We start from the raw sequence: 24164 nt of genomic DNA on the forward strand, positions 1-24164 counted from the left end.
TCTGGTTCCTATAAGATGTACGAAAATAAACTAAACTCGGTATTGATTTATCCAGGGAACTTAAGTTTTAAAGTGCAATGACCAAAGATGAATGGGTGGATTTGTAATTTAAACCAAAAAGCCAATAATCAAACGCAGTATAACATCTCCTTAGTTTTTACATCTGCTGTAAAAAACTACAAATTCTTCTTCTTTAAAATAACCTGACGTTGAATTTGTGACGTTATTTATCCATTTCATTCTGTTGTAAGCAAAAGAGCCCCATAATCCCTGTAAAACTGATTTTTTTTTTTTTCTATTGCCATGTATACAGTCCAAACTATTCAACTTACAATGAACTACAAAATAAAAACGTGCTTTAAACACAGACCGACAACTTTAACGAGGGTATATGAGTCCAAATCAGGTGAATGGTCCCCCCTCCACTTGCTTAATTCAATAACCAAAACTAGCTGAACCACTAATATAATCATAAATGAAAATACGGAAACTACGGAATTTATTTCCAGACGATCTGAAGGCACCACAGACTGTTGAGTTTTAAAAAGGGGCTAAAAGCCTTTTTGTTCTTATTGATTATTATTGCCATTTTGAGTGTTTTATAGTATTTAGCATTTTGAGATTCATAAATGTGAAGCGATCTACAAATAAAATGCATTATTCATCACATAAAACCAATTGCGTCATATAAAGTGTGTGGTACGGCCAACTTTAACTTGCTTTATCTTACAATGGATCCTTTTAATCAGGGTTTGGTTATTTACAGACGCCATCTGATCAAATCACAACCTTTGTCAGGTAAATATTCCACTGGAACAACCATAGAAAAAGCTGTTCAGGTAATATTCCTCTTCCGTAGAAGTATAGTTCTGGGCCGTGAAAATGTGTCCTTGTTGCTGATTCACTTGTTTAAACGGCATAAAACCTCATTTAGTCAGACAAATACAAAACGTTTGCACTCGCATACATATAAATGTTAATGTTGGTTGAATGAGCATGTTGTATGCTGAAACTCAGTAAAATAATAATCTGAAGTCAAAATAAAAACCCGTTGACATTAAATGGTGAAGGCATCAAAAGAAGAGTACCAAACTTAAATGAATTTTACTTTTATTTGATTACCGATGACACACATAATTCATATTCCAGCAGGTAGACCCCCCCACTTCATTTATACCTCTGTCCTTCAACCCTGATATAGTTCACATGTCTTCAGGCAAATCCAGTAATCTGTCTGAGGTACTGTGAATTCTCTCTGCAATACACGAGTTTAACAGTAACTGAAAGCTAGATGCACACACTTAGTGCATTCGATATGAACTTCATATTTCCAACATTTAGAGATTTCTAAACGGACTTCATCGGGTGTTGAGAAGTTGAGAAAGTCACTCCCCCAGACCAGACGCTTTGAATCAGTCCTTTCCTCGACTTGCAGTTTAACTGTTTTGTTTACGTTGAGCGATTACTCACTTTGCCAACATCGGATTGCTACAAATATCTGACCTTATAATATGGCGTGGATATAATATGCAACGACTTCATGTACAAGAGTCGCTGTCCACGGTGAATGTTCTGTCCTGTTGGTGTCTTAAAGCAAGCTGAAGACATCTGAATGGGATCATAAACTTGGGACGCTCTTTGACCCAGCGGTACGACCAAATTGAATCCTGATACATTTTGCCATAAACCCATAACAACATTCACCTTATGTACATTTCACTTTGCCTTCATTTGAGTGCAAAAACCAAGGAGGTGCATTAGAAGCAGTTCTGAAAATAAAATGGTAAAAAAAGAAAAAAGGAAATGAAGTAAAGTGAAACATATACGAAGAAAAACATATTTACAATATTCCACAAAATTACAGCATTTAAACAAGTCAGTACAAAAACATAAGAAATAGACATTCTGACCAAAAACATAAATAAAAGCAATAGATATGGCTTAATGACATGTTCTGAGTGAGGATATAGCTTTAAATGCAGAACCCTTCAACGTTCCGAGTACAGGTGAAAAATCATTTTGTTTAAATCGAAGCGGAAAAAAAGAAGGAGAGGAGCATCGAACGTGTAAACGACAAGAAGTTGTTCATTACAGGAGGCTTTATATGACGTCTTTCCAGAAACGTTTCTTCATTTGACGCTTATTTGGCGAGACGTAAGCTTTGGCAAACCCAAAATAATAAAGAAAAACACAAATGATTCCTTACGTAGCTTGTTTTTTTGGGGGATTCTCACCGTCTCTCCAGCTCTGGCGTTACAGTACGATAAACAGCTTCACTCATAAACCGCTGGAGCGACTTCATCCATCTGATATGACTCCCAGTAACACAAATAAATAGCTTAGTTTTACAATGTCTTCAAAAATCATAAAGCTATTTTATACAATGGCTTACCCACAGATTTCCTCTGGAAAAACAACCAAACTCTAACCGAGACAGAACCGATGCAACTTAAGGCAAAATGTTTGTACAAGAGCAGGAGGGCAGCGGAGATGAGGAGCCGCTGGGAGAAGCAGCTTCTTCTCCACTGGGATCTCGCCACGGCTGCTGCAGCGCGTCTATTTGGGAGGCAGCGGGGCGTCGGGGGTCGTCGGAGTCGTCGAGGACACCTGCTTGTAAAAGTTGTCAATCTGTTCCTGGTACATCTTTGTCACCACCGGCCGCTTCAGCTTCATGGTCGGGCCTGAGGGAGAGAGAAAGAGGTTGAAGCCAGGGAGTCACACATGTGGCCTGTGAGCCAAAGCTGGCACAGGATGATCGTGCAAAAGAGTGAAAACTGATGAGACATCAACTCCATTTCTTTCAGTAAAAGTAACGGCTGTTCCTAATTCTTCCAGTAGGGGTCGCACTGTCAGGAGGAGAGGTCGTCACACGCCATAGAAGTGAACAGCAGGTGGCAGCAAAGCTTATGGAAACCAGTGACCTGACTGGTTAGCAGACAGCGTCAGTATTAAAGAATACAAGAGCTCCTCTGTAAAAACATGCATACTGAAACACACTGAAACGTTGTGTTCTCAAGAAGAGAAGCTTTATTCTAACGCCACTTTTTTTATCTGAAGAAATTTTCAGGCTGTTTCACATTTAATGGAATTTCTCTGAATATATTCAGGATGTACGAGTATTATATTTTCTGCAATGAAACTTATTTACAGACTACTATATTATTTGAATTGGCCAGTTTAGTTGTTGTTGCAGTCACACAGAAACCTTTTTTTTCCCCCATTGTGCTCTTCCTCAGCTGCCATGGAAACAGAAATGTTCAGAGACGATGGTCTCAATCATTGTTTTTAATCAACTTGTTGGTATTAATGTATAATCTTGATTCTCATTGTCTTAATCCTTTGTCATTTTTATTTCCCTTTCATTTTATTTGGTTTGTGTTTTGTGCACCACCTCTCACTACTTCATGTTATAGGGTCTCCTTTTTATTTTGATGACCGTTTCTCCGGTGTGGTTTATTACAAAATTGTTCATTATATGTCATATTAATCATTATATGTCATATTAAGCACTTAAAGCTGTATTCATGTGAGGGTTACCATGTGAATGATGCTAAATATATAAAATTATTAAAATTGGTATTAAACCTCCATCTATGTTTGTAAAAGTAAAACATATACGCTTGAGTTTTATCCCCCTTAAAATTTGTGTCGAATTTCAACCGACTTGAACAAACGGCTGTGGTCTCCTATGGATTATAATCCTTGTTTATGAATTTCTTTATGTTTTTCTACTCAATGACGACATCAATGACAGGGACATCTGTCATCATATCATCAGTGACTCATACCACACTTGTATAGTTGTTATTGATTTCTATAAGTGCTCTGTCACTGATAGATGAGCTTTGGAAAAAAAAATACATGAAAAAATGATTGAATATGTGGCTTAAAAATATATAATATCAATACAAAGCATCCCCCAACACTGAAATTAAAAGTACAAAATGGGTCACAAGATGATCACTCAAATATAATAGTTGTTAGATGTACAACTTTTAAATGACTGCTTCTTATCTTTTCATTTAATTCAACAGAGTTCAGTACTTTACATTTATAAAATGATTAAGACAAGTTTGAGAGGGAAGAATTAATGACAACCTGCCCTCAAACTATTATCCTGTCATCATTCATGTGTCAAACTGTATGTGGCAGGATTAACAGGAACAGTCACTTTGGTCAGATCTATTCTTGTTCGGACAATCTTTCGACAAAATAAGACCACCCTACTATTCCGTACAACTCACCCAGCTCTCCTCCTGAAACTGAGAAGTCCCGGTCCAGAATGACCCACTTCTGAATGCGCTGAGCGTTGGACATTGCCTTCTCATTCACTTTGTCCATGCCCTTCTGGATGGCCTCGTTCACTGCATGGTCTCGTCCGCCAGCGATCTCAGAGACACGGGTGGCCTTGCTGCCCAGTTTCCTGCAGAGCTCCACGGCTTCTGGCGTCAGCTCATCCTCCGGCTCGCCAGACTCCTGGTTCACTCGGCACTAGAGGGACAAAACCCAGGTATGTTTACTATTTGAAACCTGTTACTTTAGCTTCCATGAAACATGAGCAGTCCTTTACTTTTTGTTCATGCTGCATTTCTTTGCTGCTAAGGTCTATTAATAAGCATAGTGTCACCAGCTCATCACACTGACTGCAAGGCAATTTGTAGAAGCGGTCACATGCGCCGACTATTTCAACTTTTTTTCCCAAAGTGCAAGATGAAAAGAAATATGCCTCCTATCATATTTTCTCATGCCCTAATACTCTTTCGTATGACCATTAATGGTCTGTGTGCGGCCGTTCTAGCAGCCATGTACCACCAGGTGGCGCCCTGCAGTTAAGTCTTCATCGAAAACCCACTATATCTACACCCATTATGCCAAAATAAAGTGATTTTCAATTCAATTTTACACTGCAAAGTCCAAACATGGAGCTGTCTTGTCACCCCAAAACAGGGAATTTTCCATGTTTTCGGTCACCGTTTTGTTTGAAATACAAATCCTATTTTAGAAACATCAAATGTGATTCGATTTTCAGAAAGTACACATTCTGGGCTTTCAAACGAGGTGAAGCAAGAATGAAAGTCACCATTATTAAACTTGCAGGATTTTCTTATACACAATTGGCAGTGAAATGTAACTGAGATCCTGAAGTCCATCTTACCTTTATTTTAACCTTTGCTCCTCCCCCAGTTTAGTTAGATAAACAGTTTAGTTAGATAAAAGTGTATGTTGTCGGGTTGATCACAAAGGTAGGAGTTCGTTTTGAAATGCATGTTTGGATAGAGGATTGCAACAAAGTTATGGCAACATCTGATTCTTGTCACTGCAGGAGTTTACATCCTGTGTCATCCGGACAGTCACAGCTCATCTAGGAGTAGAACCTCCCTGTTGGCTGCCATAGACACCGCAGGCTTCGAGCTTTGGAAATTCAAATGACGTCTCGTCAGTTTCTACGAGCTTTACCTTAATGGTGAGCAGCATAGAAAGAAACTTCTTCTTGTCTCCGATCAGCATGGCATTGCTGATCAGTGGCAAGACGGCTTTCACTTCATCCTCGATGGGGACGGGGGGGATGTTCTCACCTCCTGCTGTGATAATCAGCTCTGCAAAACAAACATGCACACACGTGGTGAACATAATCAGGCGCTCAGCCCGTCAGAACAAAAGACCAGATAATTTACGGTCTGATTAGAGTGAGAGAAAGTTTACAAAAGATCAGACTGTGATGAGAAGGTAGAGCAGTTCTGATAATGAACTGAAAACAAAACAGGACGAGTGAGGAAAATATGGTAAAATAGACTGAACATAAGAAAAAAAAAAAAAGATAGAATAAAGTTTTAAATAAAGTGATATTTAATTGACTCTTGGTTAAACAGAAAATCAGTGTGTGTCTTTGTCTTTATTTCTCTGTTTGAGCTTTGATAATTACCTTTGATTCGTCCAGTGATAAAGAGGAATCCATTCTCATCACGTTTGCCCACGTCGCCCGAGTGCAGCCAGCCCTCCGCATCCAGAGACTCTTCTGTCCTTTCAGCCATGTTGAGGTAACCCATGAAGACGTGGCGGCCCCAGAAGCAGATCTCACCGTTCCCCTCTTCGTCCGGGTTGTACAGCTTTGTTTTGCACCCCGGGATCTCTTTCCCACAGCTGCAAAGACAACATGAGCGCCTCTCCACCATCAGGGATGTGTTTCATTCTGGCTTCAGTTTTGGATTGAAGGTTTGATACTCAGGAAGTGAAGAAAGGAGGAAGTCCCACCTGGTGAGTTTGAAGGCAGAGGGCCGGGAGATGGTGTGAGGTCCGGAGCTCTCGCTCATGCCATACAGCTCCAACAGAGGAATATCGAGGCTGAGGAAGAACTCCAGGGTCTCTTTGGTGATGGGCGCAGCGCCCGTGTAGCACTTGGTGCAGCGGTCCAGCCCGAGGGCCTTGCGCACCTTTTTGAAAACAAGCTTTTTGGCAATCTGGTAGGTGAATGGAGTTTGGCCCGCTTCTACATTTCTGAGGAGAGAAAAATGGAACGTTTGTTTGTTACAAGGTGTAATGAACAGTGAAGAAATGAAGAGTATGTTATTCAATAAAAACATTTTGAAAAAGCGTGAAGAATTACTTCAACCACAGTAGTTTCAGAGAGGAGTTACAGACAAACTTAACATCACACACAGTAATTTAGCATTTTCTTGTTCAGCTTTTCGGTAATTTATGTTAATACTTTTATATTTACTTCCATCAACTGCAACATTATGGTTTTATGTCTATACAATTGTCACCACTTTGATAATTGAGCTCTTCAGCCTTCTTAATTTTCAAGTTATGTCCTTGTGTTCAGACTTCATAATTGTATTTTGTGATTTCTTTTTTTTTTGTTCTTATCTAACCTCTTCTTGCTTCAGCTATCTGTGAACTCTTGGCCTGTGAGTGAAGCTTTTACAGTGAAATAATTCATCTAATACATTTAACATACAATATTTATCTCGCAGCTTCACTGAGAGCGCCTCACTCTTTCATTTCAGCTTCTGTGACACATTTAATCTGCATTTCAGGAATAAGTTTAAAACAAAGAAACACTATGAGCTTAATGAGTCGACTTAACAAATCCATCTTTACGAGTGGCGAGCGTCTACGTAAAGCTGGATGTGGGATCATGTTCACATGTCAAAAATAACCGACGCTGCAAGCAAAGCTGGTTGTGCAGAGGTTTCTTCCTCTAAACATGAGAGTTTTTCCATCCACAGTCGCTGATGCTTGCTCATGTGGATTTGTTGGGTTTTCTCCATCAAAGTGCCTGGAAATGACTTTGTTGTATTGGGCGATATATGAATAAAGTTGAACTGAATTGAAAGCATTATGGGAGTGATCCCCTAAAATCAGGGGATATTCTTGGTGCGTATAAATCTGTACTTCAATATTGTACGTTATTCAGTGTTCGTCTAAACAAAATAATCTTATCTTTAAGTAGTAAATCAATAATAATGACAAAACAGTGTGAATGCAGCTCTTGAGAAAACAACAAGACACGACGGAAGCCCAGAAAAAGAAAAGAGTTCATCCCCCGGAGGAAATGATTCACACTGAATCAACAAAGCAGTCATTTCATACTATGTGCTTACTGGTTCATCCTGGTGAGATTAGTCTGCAGACCCACGTTTTTGGCCCAGGCTGCTACTTTTCTCTGCACCGTCGAAGCCTTCGCACCAGCAGCTTTCATCTTCTCCTGCATCTTCTCCCAGACACGTGGGACCCCCATGAAGGCTGTGGGACGCACCTCCTGCAGAGTGTTCACCAGCGAACCCTAAGATAACATACAATAAATGATTCAATTAAAACAAAAAGGAAAAAGGGGAAGATTCTGAATATTAATACAAAAGGAAGAGAAGTATATATACAGTATATATATATATATATGAACTTTCAACTACACACACAACAAGTGAGTTATAGCGTGGAGTGAAATTAGGACACATGTTGCCGCAAGGTGCACAAAGAACCCCTAGAAATCATTCGCATCGTTAAATTTGTTTCGCTTGAAAAAACAGATAAAGTCTTTCTCAGTTTTTTACACATCGCTTCTCTGGATCTCTCTTCAATATTCACTGAACATGCTCAGTTAATCTGATGCTCCTAACAACATTACACACCTAAATGCTCCTAATGAGCATGTCGGCGTCAGGATGATGACGAATAAGTCTTCAAGGACCGAATTCTTTGTTGACAATATGAAAGTGAACTGTAAAAATATAAATTGTCTTTATCCCTACAATATCTTTGATAAATGTAATAAAGCTGGGTTTCAGGCAGCACTGAGTGTGATCTATAAAAACTCCTGTTCATGTTAATGCTCTGCTCTCTCCTTGCTATTCCCTCATTCGGAATAGGTGAAGGAAAGCTCTTCTATAGTCGCCTCTGCTTGCTCATATTGGATGTTTGGGTTTTTTCCCCTCAACCTTTCAACAGGGTGTGAAGTTAATGCAATAGACATAAAACTGGGCTGAAAATGTAGGCATTGTGCAAAGTTTCACCTTTGAGTTTAAATGTACTTATATTGGTATCTTTACAATGGCCAGCAAAAACAACACAGTACAAAGATCAGAAAAGGAAAACTTCCTGCCAAACAGCTGGAACAGACTGAGCAGGTGAACAGAATAGAAAAGGGGCGAACGGTTTACTCAGAGAGGGTGCTTCATGTATGGGGTCTCACCTTCAAGGCGTCTGGCTGAGCAAAGTAGGTGGCCCCTCCGACTCTCATGGTGACCCAGATGTCCACCATCTGAGCAGCGATGTGGCTCAGCGGCAGGTAGCTGACCACAATCTCCTGAGATTGAGTGGCATCGGTGACACCCACATGTTGGCCGGTGGAGAGAGCAGTCCAAGTTAACTGTTCAAAAAGAGATAAATGTCCTCATTAGTCCAGGTCAAAGCAGGTACACTGTACTTGGTCATGTGTTTCAGGAGACATATAGTGATGGTCAATCACAAATGACCTCCTGTAATCCCCATATGACCGCAATTGACTCCAACGACCACCCTGAAGGTCGTTAAAACACAATGGAGGACTGGACAAGCCACCCCGGGGCCTCCATGGCCCGTCAAAGAAGAGAATTGGGATCGTGAGGAAGTTCGATGGTTTTGCAAAAACGTATTTCTACTGCGAGGCACCAAAAGTGATGCTGAAGGACAGGCACAAAGGAACATGACTCACGTTGTCGTGGCTGAGCATGACTCCTTTGGGCTGGCCGGTGGTTCCTGAGGTGTAGATGAGTGTGCAGCAGTGGTTCGGCTTTTGGCTGGAGATGATTGCATCAAGTTGAGCTTCGGGTTCATCCCGGCCGAGTTCCATGAACTCTGCCCACTGCACCACACAAAGAAAATCACTTATACGTTTCTTGCACATAATGAACAAATTGCATATTTCCTCTTTGTGGATTTCCTGCTTACTGTGTACAGATTTGGTCTCTTCTCTTTGAGGGCATCTCTGTACTGGATAATGGCTTTCAAGTGAGGGAGCTGGTCTTCAATCTACAAACAGAGGTGTGACAATCTGATAAGTACAAAACTGCATAACTATAAATAACTGTAGTTAGTTCACAACAAAAAAGGTTGTTGAAGTTACAAGAGGTGTTCATTAAATTTAGAAAAAAGGACGCAAAGATTTCTAGCTGTATATCTAGAATAGAAAATGTAATAACTTGGTGTGGTGAGGATTTGTATGTGTGTGTATGTGTGTGTGTAGCTATAAGTAACGGTATTTCTATGTGTTTGCCCCCCCCCCCCCCCCCACACACACACACACACAAAATAAGCAGATCTGAATTGCACAAGAAGGTTTTTTTTTTATGTTTTCATGGAAAATTGGACACTATGATGATTTTCTTTCCCCCCAGTTTGCCTGCTCACACTCGCTCACACTCGTCTTACCTGAAGGATTTTCTGCAGCTGCTTGTGGTTCTCCACCACCATGATGTCAGCCTTACAGTTGTCTGCTACATATTGGCAGGCCTCAGGAGTGTTGGTGGTGTAGAAGCCAACAGCAAAGCCCCTGAGAGAGAACAAAGAATGAGAGAGAAGTGAGCAATTCCAAAAAAAAAAAGAAGAAAAAACTCTACATTGAAAGTGAAGGAGCTAAAGATGTTGATGTGGCTGCCCTGAGGCTGCCCCGGTGAAGAGATTTGAGGGTACAGAGTAATGAAAAGGAATATTTTTGGCAGCTTTAGGAGAATGTCAGCTGATCTGAGGTCCATTCAGTTTAAAATCTTCTTCCAACAATCCCACAATCTTGTTGGTTGAAAGCAGACACTATAAGCATGCGTTCTCACAGCGTCAGGCCTGTGATGGACCAGCGACTTCTCCAGGGTACCTGGTCCTGGTGAGCTCGGCTACAGTTCAGTTTCCCTGCAACACTAACTTGAGTAAAGTGGGCATAGGAGGTGGATTTAATGACATGAGTTGTCATTAAAGTAATTCATAAAGCTTGGATCTGCACCATAAGCGGGAGGAAAGAATTGCATAAAAAACCTGTTAAGATTAAACAAAGAGTTTTATATGAGTTATTTTACTGGAGGTCTAGATTAACATGTGTGGGAATATTTCACTAAACTTTGGTTCAAATCGTTGAATGAAAAGCTTCATAGGCTGAATTAAATATTGAAGCGTCTATTAATGGCACGTTAGGATGCCCTCGAGATAGTGGGGAAAAGTCATCAATCTTTTTGCATGATGCAGATCATCTGAAATAAAGACTTGCTGTTGCTGATTACTTCCACTGATTTGTTTTTGTTTTTAAGCCTTATTCTTACTGCACATACGATGGCAACATGAATGTGATCTAGTCGACATAGTTTCACTCAAATACAAGACAAACTTGCAATTGTACACTCGACAAGTAAAACTTGTTGTTTTGGTTTCTTTGGTGTGTAGATCAAAGCCTCATCTACACGATCAGTTATTTGGTTCATCTTGACTGGTTTGACAAGGTGACATTCTTTAGAAGGTGATTCAGCACCGAGCCGTGAGGACGTGTGGGAATCTGCGGAGTCACAGATACTATCAGTGTGTTTAAGAGCTCCAAAAGAGCAGTGTTAAGTCTCGGCGCACCAGAGAGCCAACATCGCCTGACCTGTACAAAAGACATCCAGCTACACTTGTTTTCTGCATTTCAAAACATGACCTCAACAGAGATATTTTAACTGGACAGACTGCATTTAAAGCAAAATGCACTCTGGCATAACAGACGTTTCCTGATGGAAGCAGCTCAGGCTTTCACTAACCAGCGTGCTCTTTCTCTTCTCTATTTTTGTGGTTTCTCAGATGGAGCGCATGTCTTGCTTCAGTTGAGCTTACTGAACATGGGTTGGTTTCTGCTCAAGGCCGAGCTGAATATTTGTGCATTTCTAAAGACGAGGCTCGTGGTCGCTGTTGCATGACTAGAGCTCAGTGCACCAGTTGTGGAGAAACGCTTCACTTCAACTAAAACGTCAACACATCCATCTACAAACATTTCAGAATGTGGACATCTTGCATTTAGAAGTAAAACCCAAGAGCTAATCTCAGCGAAATGCCAAATGTATATGTGAGAGTCAAAATGTGACAAAAGAAACTCCAGTCACTTAGTGAAACTTGCAGGCAACTGAAGCAAATCCAAGCTGAAACTGGGCCAAAGGCAAGGTGTGCCCTGTACAGGAAGTCCAGAGATTCCTCTCAAAAACTATGTCATGATTATATTGTCAATGTTATGCCATTAGTGTGTGCTTAGTGGCCCCGTTTCCATTGCGACAGTCCTTTGGCTTCTCGCTAAGCAAACTACTGCAATCCATCAGTCAGTCAATGAGGGCGTCTTCAGACTTGAGAGGCTACGTGATGAACTGAACGACACCTGAGGTCCTTTCTGACACACTCACAGTTCAAGTCCACGATTACATATTGCAAGAATGAGACACATCTAAATACGCATACATACTGTTCTCTTTATGTAACTTTGAGTGGCGGAACAATCAGTGATGTTAACAGTCACATAAAAACAACAATTCCTGAGATAAGGATGAAACTCACCCTGCCAAAATGGCCCCAATGTCGGCGATGAACCACTCAGCAGAGTTGAAGCCCAGGATCCCGACGCTGTGGTAACGTTGCAAACCGAGCTGCAGAGACACAGACACACTTTTAAAGCAGTTGTTCAAAAGATCATTTCCACACACTGTGCCTAACACTGTGGTAGGTCCAGCAGGTTCAGCTGCACACACAGAAATGAGTGTGAAACCCAAAGCTGGATTCCAAAACAGGGACGTGGTGGTCTTTTTTCCATCCTTTTAACAAAACAGTCCAAACAATACTGTGAGCTGAAATGTTTTCTAATTTCCATCACTTCACTTCAAAGCGCTTTATCCCAGAGTCACAGGCATTGCAAATTTCTCCGCATGCGAGATAAATAAAGGCATATCTTATCTTATCTTATTGGCGCTCATTCCAGCTCAATATTGGTGATGCAGAGTACCGTGCACAGTACTACTCACTACACAATCGATAAAATATCCTGCATGATTACTCAAGATCAATTGTAACACAAGTCTGATCATTGTCCAGTCGGTGAGAAATTCTGGTGCTTCACTTTGTTAAATTGTCTGAAAATCACATTTACATAGATTTTTCTCCCATGAGAAAAAAAAAAAGACAAGACCTTCATACCTTCAAGAAACTCTTGGCAGCGCTGCGGCAGGTCTGGTAGTATTCCTTGTAATTCATGGTTTTCTGCTGCTCTCCCTCCTTCCACCCCAAAGCTATGAAGTCACCAAAGCGCTCAACAGCAGAGGTGAACATCTGGTTGACGGTCAGAGGATTCACAGCAGCCAGGCCAGAGTTTTCCATCCTCAGCTTCACTTCAGCGCCGCAATCTGTCGTCCATAGACGGGGCTCCGCCGCGGCCCCCACTGACAGAGAGTTTGGACGTGAGGCGCTCACTGGAAGATGCAACAAAGCCGTTATGATCATTCACTGGAGGCTTCAATCCTCTGCAGGAACACATTGTCCATTATATCATATCTGTTTTTGCGACATCCACTGCAGTTCAATATATGTGGCACAAGGAGAAATACTGTTCACTCTGTGACATCTTAGTAAATATACAAACAAGTACAGGCCTCTGTGTAAATTGGAGAAACTCATTTAATTTTCAGTCACTCAGAATAAACTGTGAGCTGCGGTGTAAATAACGCGCAGCGAGATGGTCTTTAGGAAAACTACATGTTGTTTTAAACTTTTCACTCCCTTCGTCTTACTGCTCACAACCTGTGTAGTTTTAACTTTATATTATAATCCATATTAAAGTGAATAATATCAGTGATGTATGCTGCATTTTGTTTTCTTGCTGTTTTAGGTTGCCACTAAAATTAGGTTTTCCACGTGTTTTAGACCGTTATACCATAAGACCACTTGTCCTATTGCCAGGCGATTAAAGAAATGTCTACTCTTATTATATTACGTCCAACTATCTCACCTTATCTCATCAAGATTTAGATTTTGGAAGAACCTGTTCTGACCTGAAACACAAAATTGGTTTGTTATATTACACAATTATTGTTTTAGAAGTCTTATTACCTAAAGGCTGATGGTAGGAGTGGATGTGGGACAGGGGTGTATTATTTTATTCAATGCGACAATGCTATGGATGCAACTAAAACTAGAGTAACTTTTAATTAATCTGAATTATTCCAAACCTCCGATGAAGGATAAATACTACTTATGACAACTTGGCTTCCATATCTGTAACGGGCCATCTGCTCCGTCGCTTGTGACAACGACGCACACGCTACAGGCATTACTGATGTGTTCTGAACACGAGCAGGCAGATGGCCATGCCTCCTCATTAGCGAACTGTCATTACAAATGACAACAAAAGTAAACATTAAAATAGAACCTCTTCAAACAAACCTGGAGGTCCCAGTTTACGCACGGATGTCCTGGTTAGACAAGTTGTACATGTGCAGCCATGGAATAGTAGCAACACTTGGGGGCGTTGTTTGTATTTTCTTTCACATTAAAGGTTTTGGGGGTTTTTTTTTTGTTTGTTTGTTTTTAAGTTTAAAATATCAGTATGGTGAGAGCTCCTCAAGCAGGTTCAGTTTTTACAGCCAAAACAAATAATGCAGTATTGCCAGCCGTTGAGTCTGTAATGGTGTCATATAGTGAGTTTATGACCAAACACACAGCTGGTTATCAGTACGCGGGGTCGCTGAAAGGCCAGGAAGGCAAACGCTTCATGGGGAAAACTCCCCTGAGGGTAAATATGTACACGAACCTTTGAGATCATTTAGATTTACTCAATATTTTAGTCTTGTAAATTATAAAATAAAATGCTTAACAATTCAAGTAAATAGTGGACAAATTTTTTTCCAAGATGAAAATAAAAATTGTAGTTAATTTGCTCTCAGACAGACTTTAAGAAATGACGTGGTCAAAGTCATGGCACAGGTCAAGATTCACTTAGTTCAAAATGATTCACATGTTAACTAACACCACCAACTATATTTACTGGAACTTTTTCACTCTGCCATAAAGGCAGGAAAGTATCTGGGGTTTAAAGGCAGGAAAAGGGAAGTCGAGTTTGTTCTGCCAGAGAATGTGGAGTTCATTCACTCCTGCTCACAATGTTTCCTCAGGAAAAAAAAAACAGTCAGAGATCAGTCAAAAAGGCCTACTTAAGCAACCGAATCCAGCCCGGCACATGAGCTTTGGTTTGGTGGATATAGCCTGAATACCCCGTATATACACACACAACTCAGCATAATATGCATCCGGCATCTCCACCATGTAAAATGTTTGTGTACACGGGGGAGCAGAGGGACCGGAGAAAAATAGTAAACACATTGAACCTGGTGACTTTTAATTCCTTCATCTCTCACCTTGTTGTGTGTTTGAGCTGCGGTCTGCAGGGACCGCTGTAGTCTCGGTGCTCCTGGTGACCTCTTCAAGGGCACCAGTTTCCTCTTCCCTTTCCCCTGCGGACTCTTCTTCTGAGGACTCACTATGGTAAAGGGATAGAAAAAACATTCATCAGCCACTCAGATGAGGTGTTACATCCGAGAAGATTCACTGTGTCATGTGAGGACAACAGTGAATTTAATGACCATGACATCACAGTTAATATATAGATTTATATTGACATGACAAACGCAATATAGATACACAGAAAAGAATGTTTAAAAAAAAAAAAAAAGTCTGTTGATTTACGATCTAAAAGCAAAGCCAGCACACATTGTGAGTGGTAAATCTTAACTAATAATTCCAATAACGAAATCTGTGGACTGACTTTAAGTTGGCACTTTTGAATGGCTGTTACTTTGTCCGCAGGTTAATGATTCCTTCAATGTACAATTTGTTCCAGCTTTAGTGACTAGTTAAAGTAAATCTAGATGCCTGGAGAGGAAAAACAGAAACAACCCTACAACATCCAGTAGAATATGTTTGTTTCACTTTGTGTTTCACGTACATTGCTGTGTCCACGAGGCCGTCATCAAGCGAAGCTTTGCTATCGCCTGCAACACTGGATGACTCCAGGAAGCCTTGTGCCCGAGGAGGCTCCATCACAACGGCTTCAGACGCACCAACGGACTCAGACTCAGTCACTGTAAGAAAGCAGCGTTAGGATTGTTAGTTGCAGGTAATAAAAACGGAATATTAGAACAATGTAGCCGTTATTGAGAATAAACAGCGTTGATATTGCATCAGGCCCATTGTCGTCAGGAGAAATCTCCTCATGGGTGAAAAGGAGGAATTCAACATTGCACCTTTTTTTATGATTATGCAATCCTGTGCCGTCACGTATTGAGTCACTTTGCAAATGTTGCACACCAAGTTACCTGCAGGACACATCGTCTTTTTACCTTTTGTTCGTGATGACACGTCTGTGAGTAAATTTCAAATATGTTCATCAAGCCTGCACATGTAAACATGTCTTCGATAATTACACTATACCGATTTTCATTTGTTAAACAAATACTTCTTGTCTTCCTTGATTTATTTGTATAGCATTAAAGCAGTAAGTAAACAAAGCAACATAATAACATCTTGTATTCATATTAAGTAATAGCTGCACTTCAAGTGATTGGAGAGATCACTACACACACCAGAAACTAGAAAATATTTAGTTTAAAAAAAGAGTGACATTCTTTTTTGACTGAAATGTGTCATGAAACTGGTTTATTTACATAGCAGGCGTAAATACCGAACAGGTAAAACAACAACAACATGATGTGACTGCCAGCAATGTGTTGTTTTGAGAAAAGTCCCTTGTGTTGTTGGTTCACAGTCGTTGCTTACATATTGTAGCCGCTGTATGCGAGGTTCCGTTTACAGAAAAATCCCTCTGTCTTCAGAGTGTAATCAGAGAGATGTCACTGAGATTTGAATTTTGGGAATTTAACCACAAAAATTCTGGTTGACGTCTGCTGAATAAAAACACAATTGTGATGCATAGAAACACACAACACCACTAGAATCCAATTTGTCTTTGTACAAACTTCCCCAGTAACTAAAATTTATTGTGTAGTAACAGTATAAGCAGCATATGGCGTCAAGCTGGCAAAGTGGAAAGTCCTGCACCAGATACCGTTGTCTTTTAGCAAATAATAAGGCTGACATTTATTGCTGTGCTGGGTTAACAAAACACCAGTTGCAAACATTTCCAACGATCCACCCTCAGTAAATCCCATAAAATCCATGTAAAGGAATAAAAGAAGTGATTATGAGTTACGCAGCCAAATGAATATCCCTGTCCAGAGTGGACAGAGCCAATGGAGGATTGACAAATATAACCTAGTTATTCTCCTCTCTCCTGACTCACGAAAACATCACCCAGCGTGTCAACAGTGAGTGCTAACTTTCAGAAATTATTGCAGAGAAAATCTTTTACAGCCTTTATCATTACCTCATCGCAGGAACTGCATCAAATCCTCCCAAACAAAAAAGCGTGATCTTGCCTCAAATCCACACCCCTCTCTTTATCATTCATTGTTGCCTAGCATTGACCCCAGCCCTCTCTCTCTCGCTCGCTCTCTCTCTCTCTCGCTTTGTTAAATCACAGGTCCAACCTGTTTATTTAAGTGAGTTAAAAACACATACCAGCAGCTTCCTCCTGGCTGTTGAGGCAGAGTCCTATCTTAGCTGGCCTGTCAGGTATAATACCAGCAGAGGTCAGAGAGCAGGAATGGAAACACTTTAATCGCTTTTGAGTTAGAAACACCTTTCCCAACCAAATCTCTCAGCTTACGAGTCGGAAAAACAAGTTATATAGGATTTAATTTGACAAGTGAATTCTTTCTAAAGTGTTGTCAACCCTTAACATGCTTGAAATTTCCATCCATCCAACCATCTTCTGCACCCACTTTATTCAAGTAAGGGTCGTGGGGGCTGAAGCCAAATCCAGCTCACATGGGACAAGGTATGAGCCGGTCGTTGAAAAATGGATGAGACTTAAATCTGTAAATTGTTTTGGGTTGATTAAAATCTTCAGTGACGCTGAGGAAATGTCTAAAAATAATTTGTCATTTGTTTAACTCTTACATCCTCCTTCTCCTTTTCAAACACGTACGGTCTGATAGAGCATCATCACATGCGCCAATCACGATTATGTCACACATCAAAAGCTTTTAGCTGTCATGTGGTACAAGCCCACTGTAAAAATCCTTTACAATATGATCGTTACTGGAAATGGCAATCACTATTATCAATTATCTTTGTCAGTTCCTCAAACCTTTTCTTAGTGAAGTTTATGGGCTTTAACTGATCTTGAACTGATTCAGCTATTACGATCAAAACTAATGATGGCTGAAGGTGTGAAATGTTTGATTTTTTGGAAGTGTGAGACATTACATGCAAAAAGCTCACAGCAGCGTTACACAGCAAAAACCAAAGTGGCATATTTCTGTATATTCAAAACTGAAAATACAAAACAAAAAAAGCACAACTTACAGACAAGTTATCTTCGTTCAACATAAGTCCCCATAACAAATAATTTCATAAATATACCAGACTACAGAACAATCTCCCAACCATTTCAAATTTGCTCTGATGTAATGTCTCATAAATCTGTGAGTCCAGAAAACTTCCCATTCAAACATGCTTCAACAAATACTTTCTTACTTGACTCATTAAATGTTGTAATTTGTGAATGAGTCTTGCATTCATCCATATACATGAGTCGTATATCTTTTGGCCAACTACTGGAACCAAACCCTCTCAAATGAGAAGCTTAAAACAGAGAAGATCTGCCATTATACATTATAACAACGGACTGTTTCTACCCGTTGACCATCAAAGAATTAAAAGATTTGCATTGGTATGATGAGAATGACTGAGAGGATTTCTATCGTCTATTTTTTTTGCAGGCTTTAGTGCAGCTTCTTCATCACTGTCCATCACAAGCAATGGACATGCTGACTTTCCTGAAGGCTTTAGCACCACTGCACAAACTGGCATCCGGACAGAAATACTGCATTCTCCCAGTCATGGGAGGATTATGACTGTAGTGCAGAGTGCATAGCCACAGCTGTTCCATTAAAAAAAAAGTGTAGCTGCAGTTAGAAAATCAACAACACTTCAACCTGTTACATTTTATTACTGATTAATACAGATGGAGTCCATCCTCAGACAAATGTGTCCAGACAAGGGACTGTCCCCAATACACTCCCCACCATGCTTGTACAAATCAGTTAGGTTAATCCCCTGTCAAACAGGAGACAAAACCCCAATCCCCCTTTCAGTTTGGTCTGAGTTCCTCTTTGTCATAGATAACAGCCGTCTTTCCACTGGACTGACAGAAGCTTGATGCTCCCCCCTGACAACAAGTGAGACAGGTTTAATGTTTTATATTCTGCATCCCCATCCAGCTGCTGCATCCCACCATCCCAGATTACTGCCTGGCATCTCCTCCAGCACTCTCATGGTGCTGCTCCTATTTCTGCTTTGAGTATCGACACAAAAACAAGTGCAGAGCTTTAACAACACAGGTTGAGGCTTTAAAGGAATTCCTGCAACATGACCAGAAATAACACGGAGCTGCTGGCTGGGTTACACCCTTCCAGAGAGGGACCAGCTCTGCACATGCTGCTGTTGGAAGCCTCAGTCATATTCTATGTTTCAATCAATCAGACCAAACACAAGCCCGTAGTTACACCAAAAATACATTTTCAATGGGACAATTTATGAAATGATTATGACAAGGTGCGCGGTTCAGTTCAGTATTACAAGAAATGAACAGATAAATATTAATACTCACATCGCATTGCTGGAAACTGATTCTTTCCACACAGAACTTGGTTTTCCTAGTAATGTTTCTTTTAAAAAAAGAAAAATATTGCGCTCTTTCCTTTCTGTAATTGCTGCGGATGATTCAGTTTACGCTAAACACACGTCAACGAGCCCTTGTGTCTCCAACTCCAGCAGCATATCATTCATTTTCAAACAAGCAGCCGGCAGCGCTGGTCCCTCCTCCTGCAAACCCCACCCAGACCCACACGGCCTGCCCGCTTCCTCACGCGCCCCCTCTCGCTCTGCGGCCTCCTGATTGGCTCACACTGCTCACACCACACGTCCCAGTTCCCATACAAGGCGACGCAAGCCAAACGAGTGAAGGAGGGGTGAAACCAAGGCACACACGCAATGCACTTCCACAGACGACTGTCTAAAACTCAGACCCATCCCCCAGCGGAGGAGAGAAACCATCCTTCACACACGTTGCAGATATGCCGGGCCGGGTTACTATCGAACAAACTGAAGGCATACCCTCAGTCTGGATGCACTCCAGGATTTTTTAAATCTTCGCAGATCAAGAGACCACACACTTGATGATCACAGAAGACAGATCGCACAATCCTCTTCTGATCTGGTAGCGTGTGGTGTGACCATGGAGCTCACTACACACTAACCGATTGTTCAGCAGAGAATCAGGATCCGCACCATAGACTTCTATATGGTCTATGTTCTTCACGCTCAATATTCCAAACCTCGCGTAGTCAAACGTGACGTCAGTGTAAAACACAATATGTACATGTAAACAAACACGTTGCCACAAATCAACCTCGGGCCTATATTACGACTTGGGATTTTCATATGTTTTACAGAGACATAAAGTAGTTCCACAGCGCCCCCCCCTCCAGCAGCAGGGTGCTGTGCTGTGACGCTCCTCTCCATTAGGCCACTTTTAGAATTATTGACTTATTGTAGCTGATCGCTGCAATGCATTATGGTAGTTTGTGTTCACCGTGCTCGTCATTACATATCAGTCGAATTGCACAGCCTAACAAGCTGATCCTGTTCTTCTGGTTTATTCAGTCTTTATCTGATATACAAGGTTCCTGAATAAATCAAAGCTGCAAACAGCATTCAACGGGTACTCCCATCTTGTGGGACTCCAACTGAGATTGTCAAGTTGCACATTTCGATACTTGAATGGTTCAGATTGGTTTGACTGCAGGGGCTGACGTGAGTAAGAAAATGCAAATAATTCTCAGAATCAGCATTCACACAATCAAATGTCAATAATTCGGTGTCAGCAGCTCCTACGAGGTCGTAATTTGGTGCTTGAAAAATCGATCAATGTGGTCGTTTGAGTTGGAGAGCTTGTTGAAATCAACAATACTTTTTACACTACAACGTACTTTCGTGGAATTACTGCAATGAGTGTAAATAAAGCAGATAAAACCAGGCAAATGGACGATGACCCTTCATGAATGTAAAATAAGTGAGTGGGGACTCTGCTTCGGTGTTCAAACATTTTTACTGCTGGTGACAACAGACATTCGTTCTAAATCAAATACAGTCTCAAGAAGCACTGGAGGGTTGAAAAAAAGGTATCATGATTAAGAATAGCTAAAAGTTTCCCACGTGCAATTTCCCCTGAAGCTCCGCCTCCAGGTCAAATAGTTCAAACAGAGGAAGCAAAAGCACCACAGTTTCCTCTCCGAACTCATTACACGTATACAAGCCACAAAAGCAAGTTAAATGTTCTTGCACCTACGTTGGAAATGCAAGAAGATGTAACTTTCCTCTATATAAAAGGATTGTAAGCATGAGATTCTTTTCAAGTCAAGCATATACTACTATGCAGAAAATCAAAACATTTACATAACCTTTCAATGTGAATTAAAATATGTGTTAAAAATGTACATCAGGTTAACTAGTGCACATTTTAAAATGTATCGTCAAGACTATGTGATCAGTTATTTCAATAACTTTATTATGTGTACGGATGCTCAGATGACTTCACAAATGTGTGTCATCGCTGCTTTATAGAAAGATTCGTCTCAGCCAATTGGCATGAAAGACGAAAACGCAGAGCCACCACGCCACAGTGTCACGTGACTCACCGATGCCTGCTGAGCCAGTGTGCTCATGCGCGCACACAGGAGCGCTGCAGGATGCATTTAGTGCTGATGCACAATACACTGGGGTTATTGTCGGTCGATGACTTTCTCCCTCTCGTCACAGGCTCTGCTGAGGCACACTGACGCTCTCAGTTTGTATCAAACGTGTTTGTTATGATGAAGATTGGGCCTCTTCTGCCTCATATGTGTAAAATAAACACCCCAGCATTTTATTCTGTGATGTATTACATACACCGGTGGCTGGTTGAACCTACAAGAAGACATCATATTTTATGAAATGATCACATGGTTTCTGTGTGACGCTTTCATATCAAAAATAACAGCTGCCAGATGGCACAGCACAACAGATAGATAGATAGATAGATAGATAGATAGATAGATAGATAGATAGATAGATAGATAGATAGATAGATAGATAGATAGATAGATAGATAGATAGATAGATAGATAGATAGATAGATAGATAGATAGATAGATAGATAGATAGATAGATAGATAGATAGATAGAAACTAACCCATGTCTGAATATCTAAATTTCAGAAACTGCTTTTTCACTGGAATTTTGCAGACCATCTCTCAGGTTTACAGCGAATGGTCCGAAAAGAAAGAAGTTATCCTGTGAGCTGCAGTTCTCTGGGCAGAAATGTCCCTTGTTACCAAGAGTCAGAGGAAAATGGCCAAATTAGTTAGAAATAATAATAATAATGTTGTCTGGTCTGATGAGTCTGAATTCCTGCTGCCACAGGCAGATTGGAGGGTCATAATTTGATGTAAATAAAATCAGAATATTCATTTTTCCAGCCTTGTACCAATAGGATCAGCTGCTGCTGGTGGCGTGATGGCTTGGAGGACATTTTCTTTGCACACTTTGGGCCCCTCAGGATCAATTAAACATTGTTTAAATGCCACAGCCTCCAGTAGGTCAATGAAGTCACAGTACTTCAATGACTTCCACGATCGCCAGACGTATGAGTATATCTAAGAGATGGCCTTTGTTATAGGCTGGAAGGAGACTTTTACATCATGGGTGTGCAGCCAGGAATTCAGGCAGTTTTGGAGACAAAAGTTGGCCCAACCTGCTACTATGAACGTGTATAAAGGGCCTGGACAGTTACATATAAAGAATTTAAGCATTGTTAAAGCTGTAGACAGCAGTGGATAGTGTAAGAAAGGCTCACTAAATATGGTGTCATTCAACAGTAAAACAAAATGGCTAATATTCAAAATATGTAAATATAACTTTTGGGCATAACAGGCATTGTTCACATATAGAGATTAAAATATATAGCATCAAAAATCAGTCTTGTTGGAACTCCTTTCGTTCATATTAACTTCAATGTAAATTTACCTGAACTTTCACAACAATTGACTCATACAACACAAGAGCTTTGCTGTGTGTGATTTAATGCTCCTTCAGCTATTGTTTTAACGTAAAGATAGAAGACTACATAGCCAGAAAAAGAGAGACAAATTAAGCAAAGATGCAGTGCCTTACCTGGAGAGATAGTTCTTTGGGACCAATGGTCTCCCTTTTCAGCTCAGGGTCCCAGTGCTGCAGAGGTTAGCCAACCTGCTGCACTTCAACACCTGCTGCTGCTGCTGCCAACTGCCAGATTTACAAACGGCTCTTCACCCCTGTCAAGCAACTCATTATGTACATTCTGTTATCAACAATATCTCAACTGCAATATTTATCTGAGAGCTCCTTCTAAAAGCAACATTAGGATTTTCACAACTGATTTGACAGCTTACTAAAATGAAATTAAAGAAAATTTGATAAAATAAAATATAATTTAAAAAAAACGTTTCGTGACATTTATTGTCATACGTTTTGTTGCCACGACCCTGGAGGGTGAAAGCGCATCAGTTCCTGTGTGGAGTGTGCGCGTGTCTGTGCAACCCAAAAATAGATGCATGCTGCCACCTTGTGCTAAAAAAGCAAAGTGCATACGGGCTTGTTTGTAAGAAATAGGGGGACAATTTTGTGATATTTATGGAAAATGAAATGAAATGAAATGAAAACTATAGCCATCCATAAGCATGGCCGTAATATCAGCAAAAGAACATAATCAGGAAGTTACATGCATTCATGCAAATTAAACGCAGAAGTATTGAATGAGCTATTTAGATACAGCAGCAACAAAGGTGTGGTAATAGAAGCTGTTGTGCATTAAAATAAAAGTAAAAAGCATTATCTAGAGACTGTTGCGCCTTCATTTCATAGCAAAACTGCAAACATTTGATCAAGAAACTAAATATAAAAGAAGAAACATTTCTCGCTGGAATGGATCGTTGGTTTAACATGTACTATTTTAACAATTAATATCAGTTAATTTGGTAAAACAATTCAAATCAATTCAAATCAATTCAATTCAATTCAATTCAATTCAATTCAATTCAATTCAGCTTTATTTATATGGCACCAAATACAACACAGTCATGTCTAGGCATTGTTTACAGAAAGAAACCAAACTATTCCAAATGAGCAAGCATAAGTGACTGTGGAAAGGGAGAGAGAGAGAGAGAGAGAGAGAGAGAGAGAGAGAGGGAGAGAGAGAGAGAGAGAGAGAGAGAGAGTAGAGCTGGTAGAGATTTTTTTTATAATTCTACTTATTTAATGGTCGGGTTTGTGTTCATTTATCTTGATGTTTGCAAAGAATTGTCAAAAAAAATTCTATCATTTTAGTATTTTCCATATAAAAGGTCTTCTTCCTCTTTCTCTGCACTTTAGGGCCTTTCCTTCTGTTATTTATAGAAACAGCAATCTAATCTGTGTTTTCTCACATAACGCACACCCAA

General features: G+C 40.4%; 1 protein-coding gene across 2 annotated transcripts; it reads right to left on the reverse strand.

Moving 5' to 3' along the window:
- Positions 1–1080: 1080 nt before the first annotated feature.
- acsbg2 (acyl-CoA synthetase bubblegum family member 2) lies at positions 1081–19428 on the reverse strand. Of its 2 annotated transcripts, none has more exons than XM_080473279.1 (15): positions 19259–19428; positions 15473–15608; positions 14886–15007; positions 12673–12944; positions 12040–12128; positions 9910–10030; positions 9430–9510; positions 9194–9343; positions 8693–8869; positions 7605–7786; positions 6253–6495; positions 5924–6141; positions 5458–5597; positions 4245–4491; positions 1081–2681 (listed from the first exon to the last, which is right to left on the reverse strand). In XM_080473279.1, the coding sequence occupies exons 1-15, from the start codon at positions 19263–19265 to the stop codon at positions 2557–2559; spliced, it is 2310 nt and encodes a 769-aa protein (XP_080329405.1). In that variant the 5' UTR covers positions 19266–19428; the 3' UTR covers positions 1081–2556. The 2 variants fall into 2 exon arrangements, with proteins under 2 accessions (XP_080329405.1, XP_080329406.1); XM_080473280.1 differs by lacking the exon at positions 19259–19428 and adding an exon at positions 16910–17053 and having other exon boundaries at positions 1096–2681.
- Between the last annotated feature and the right edge of the window lie 4736 nt (positions 19429–24164).

This window comes from Lipophrys pholis (genome assembly GCF_963383615.2).
Source record: "Lipophrys pholis genome assembly, chromosome: 10".
Taxonomy (NCBI): Eukaryota; Metazoa; Chordata; class Actinopteri; order Blenniiformes; family Blenniidae; genus Lipophrys; species Lipophrys pholis.

Coding starts and splice junctions, on each gene's coding strand:
- acsbg2 (XM_080473279.1), bottom strand. Junction 9,344..9,429: donor AGAGACCAAATCTGTACACA/GTAAGCAGGAAA, acceptor TGTGTGGTGCAG/TGGGCAGAGTTCATGGAACT. Junction 4,492..5,457: donor CTATGCTGCTCACCATTAAG/GTAAAGCTCGTA, acceptor TTGTCCCTCTAG/TGCCGAGTGAACCAGGAGTC.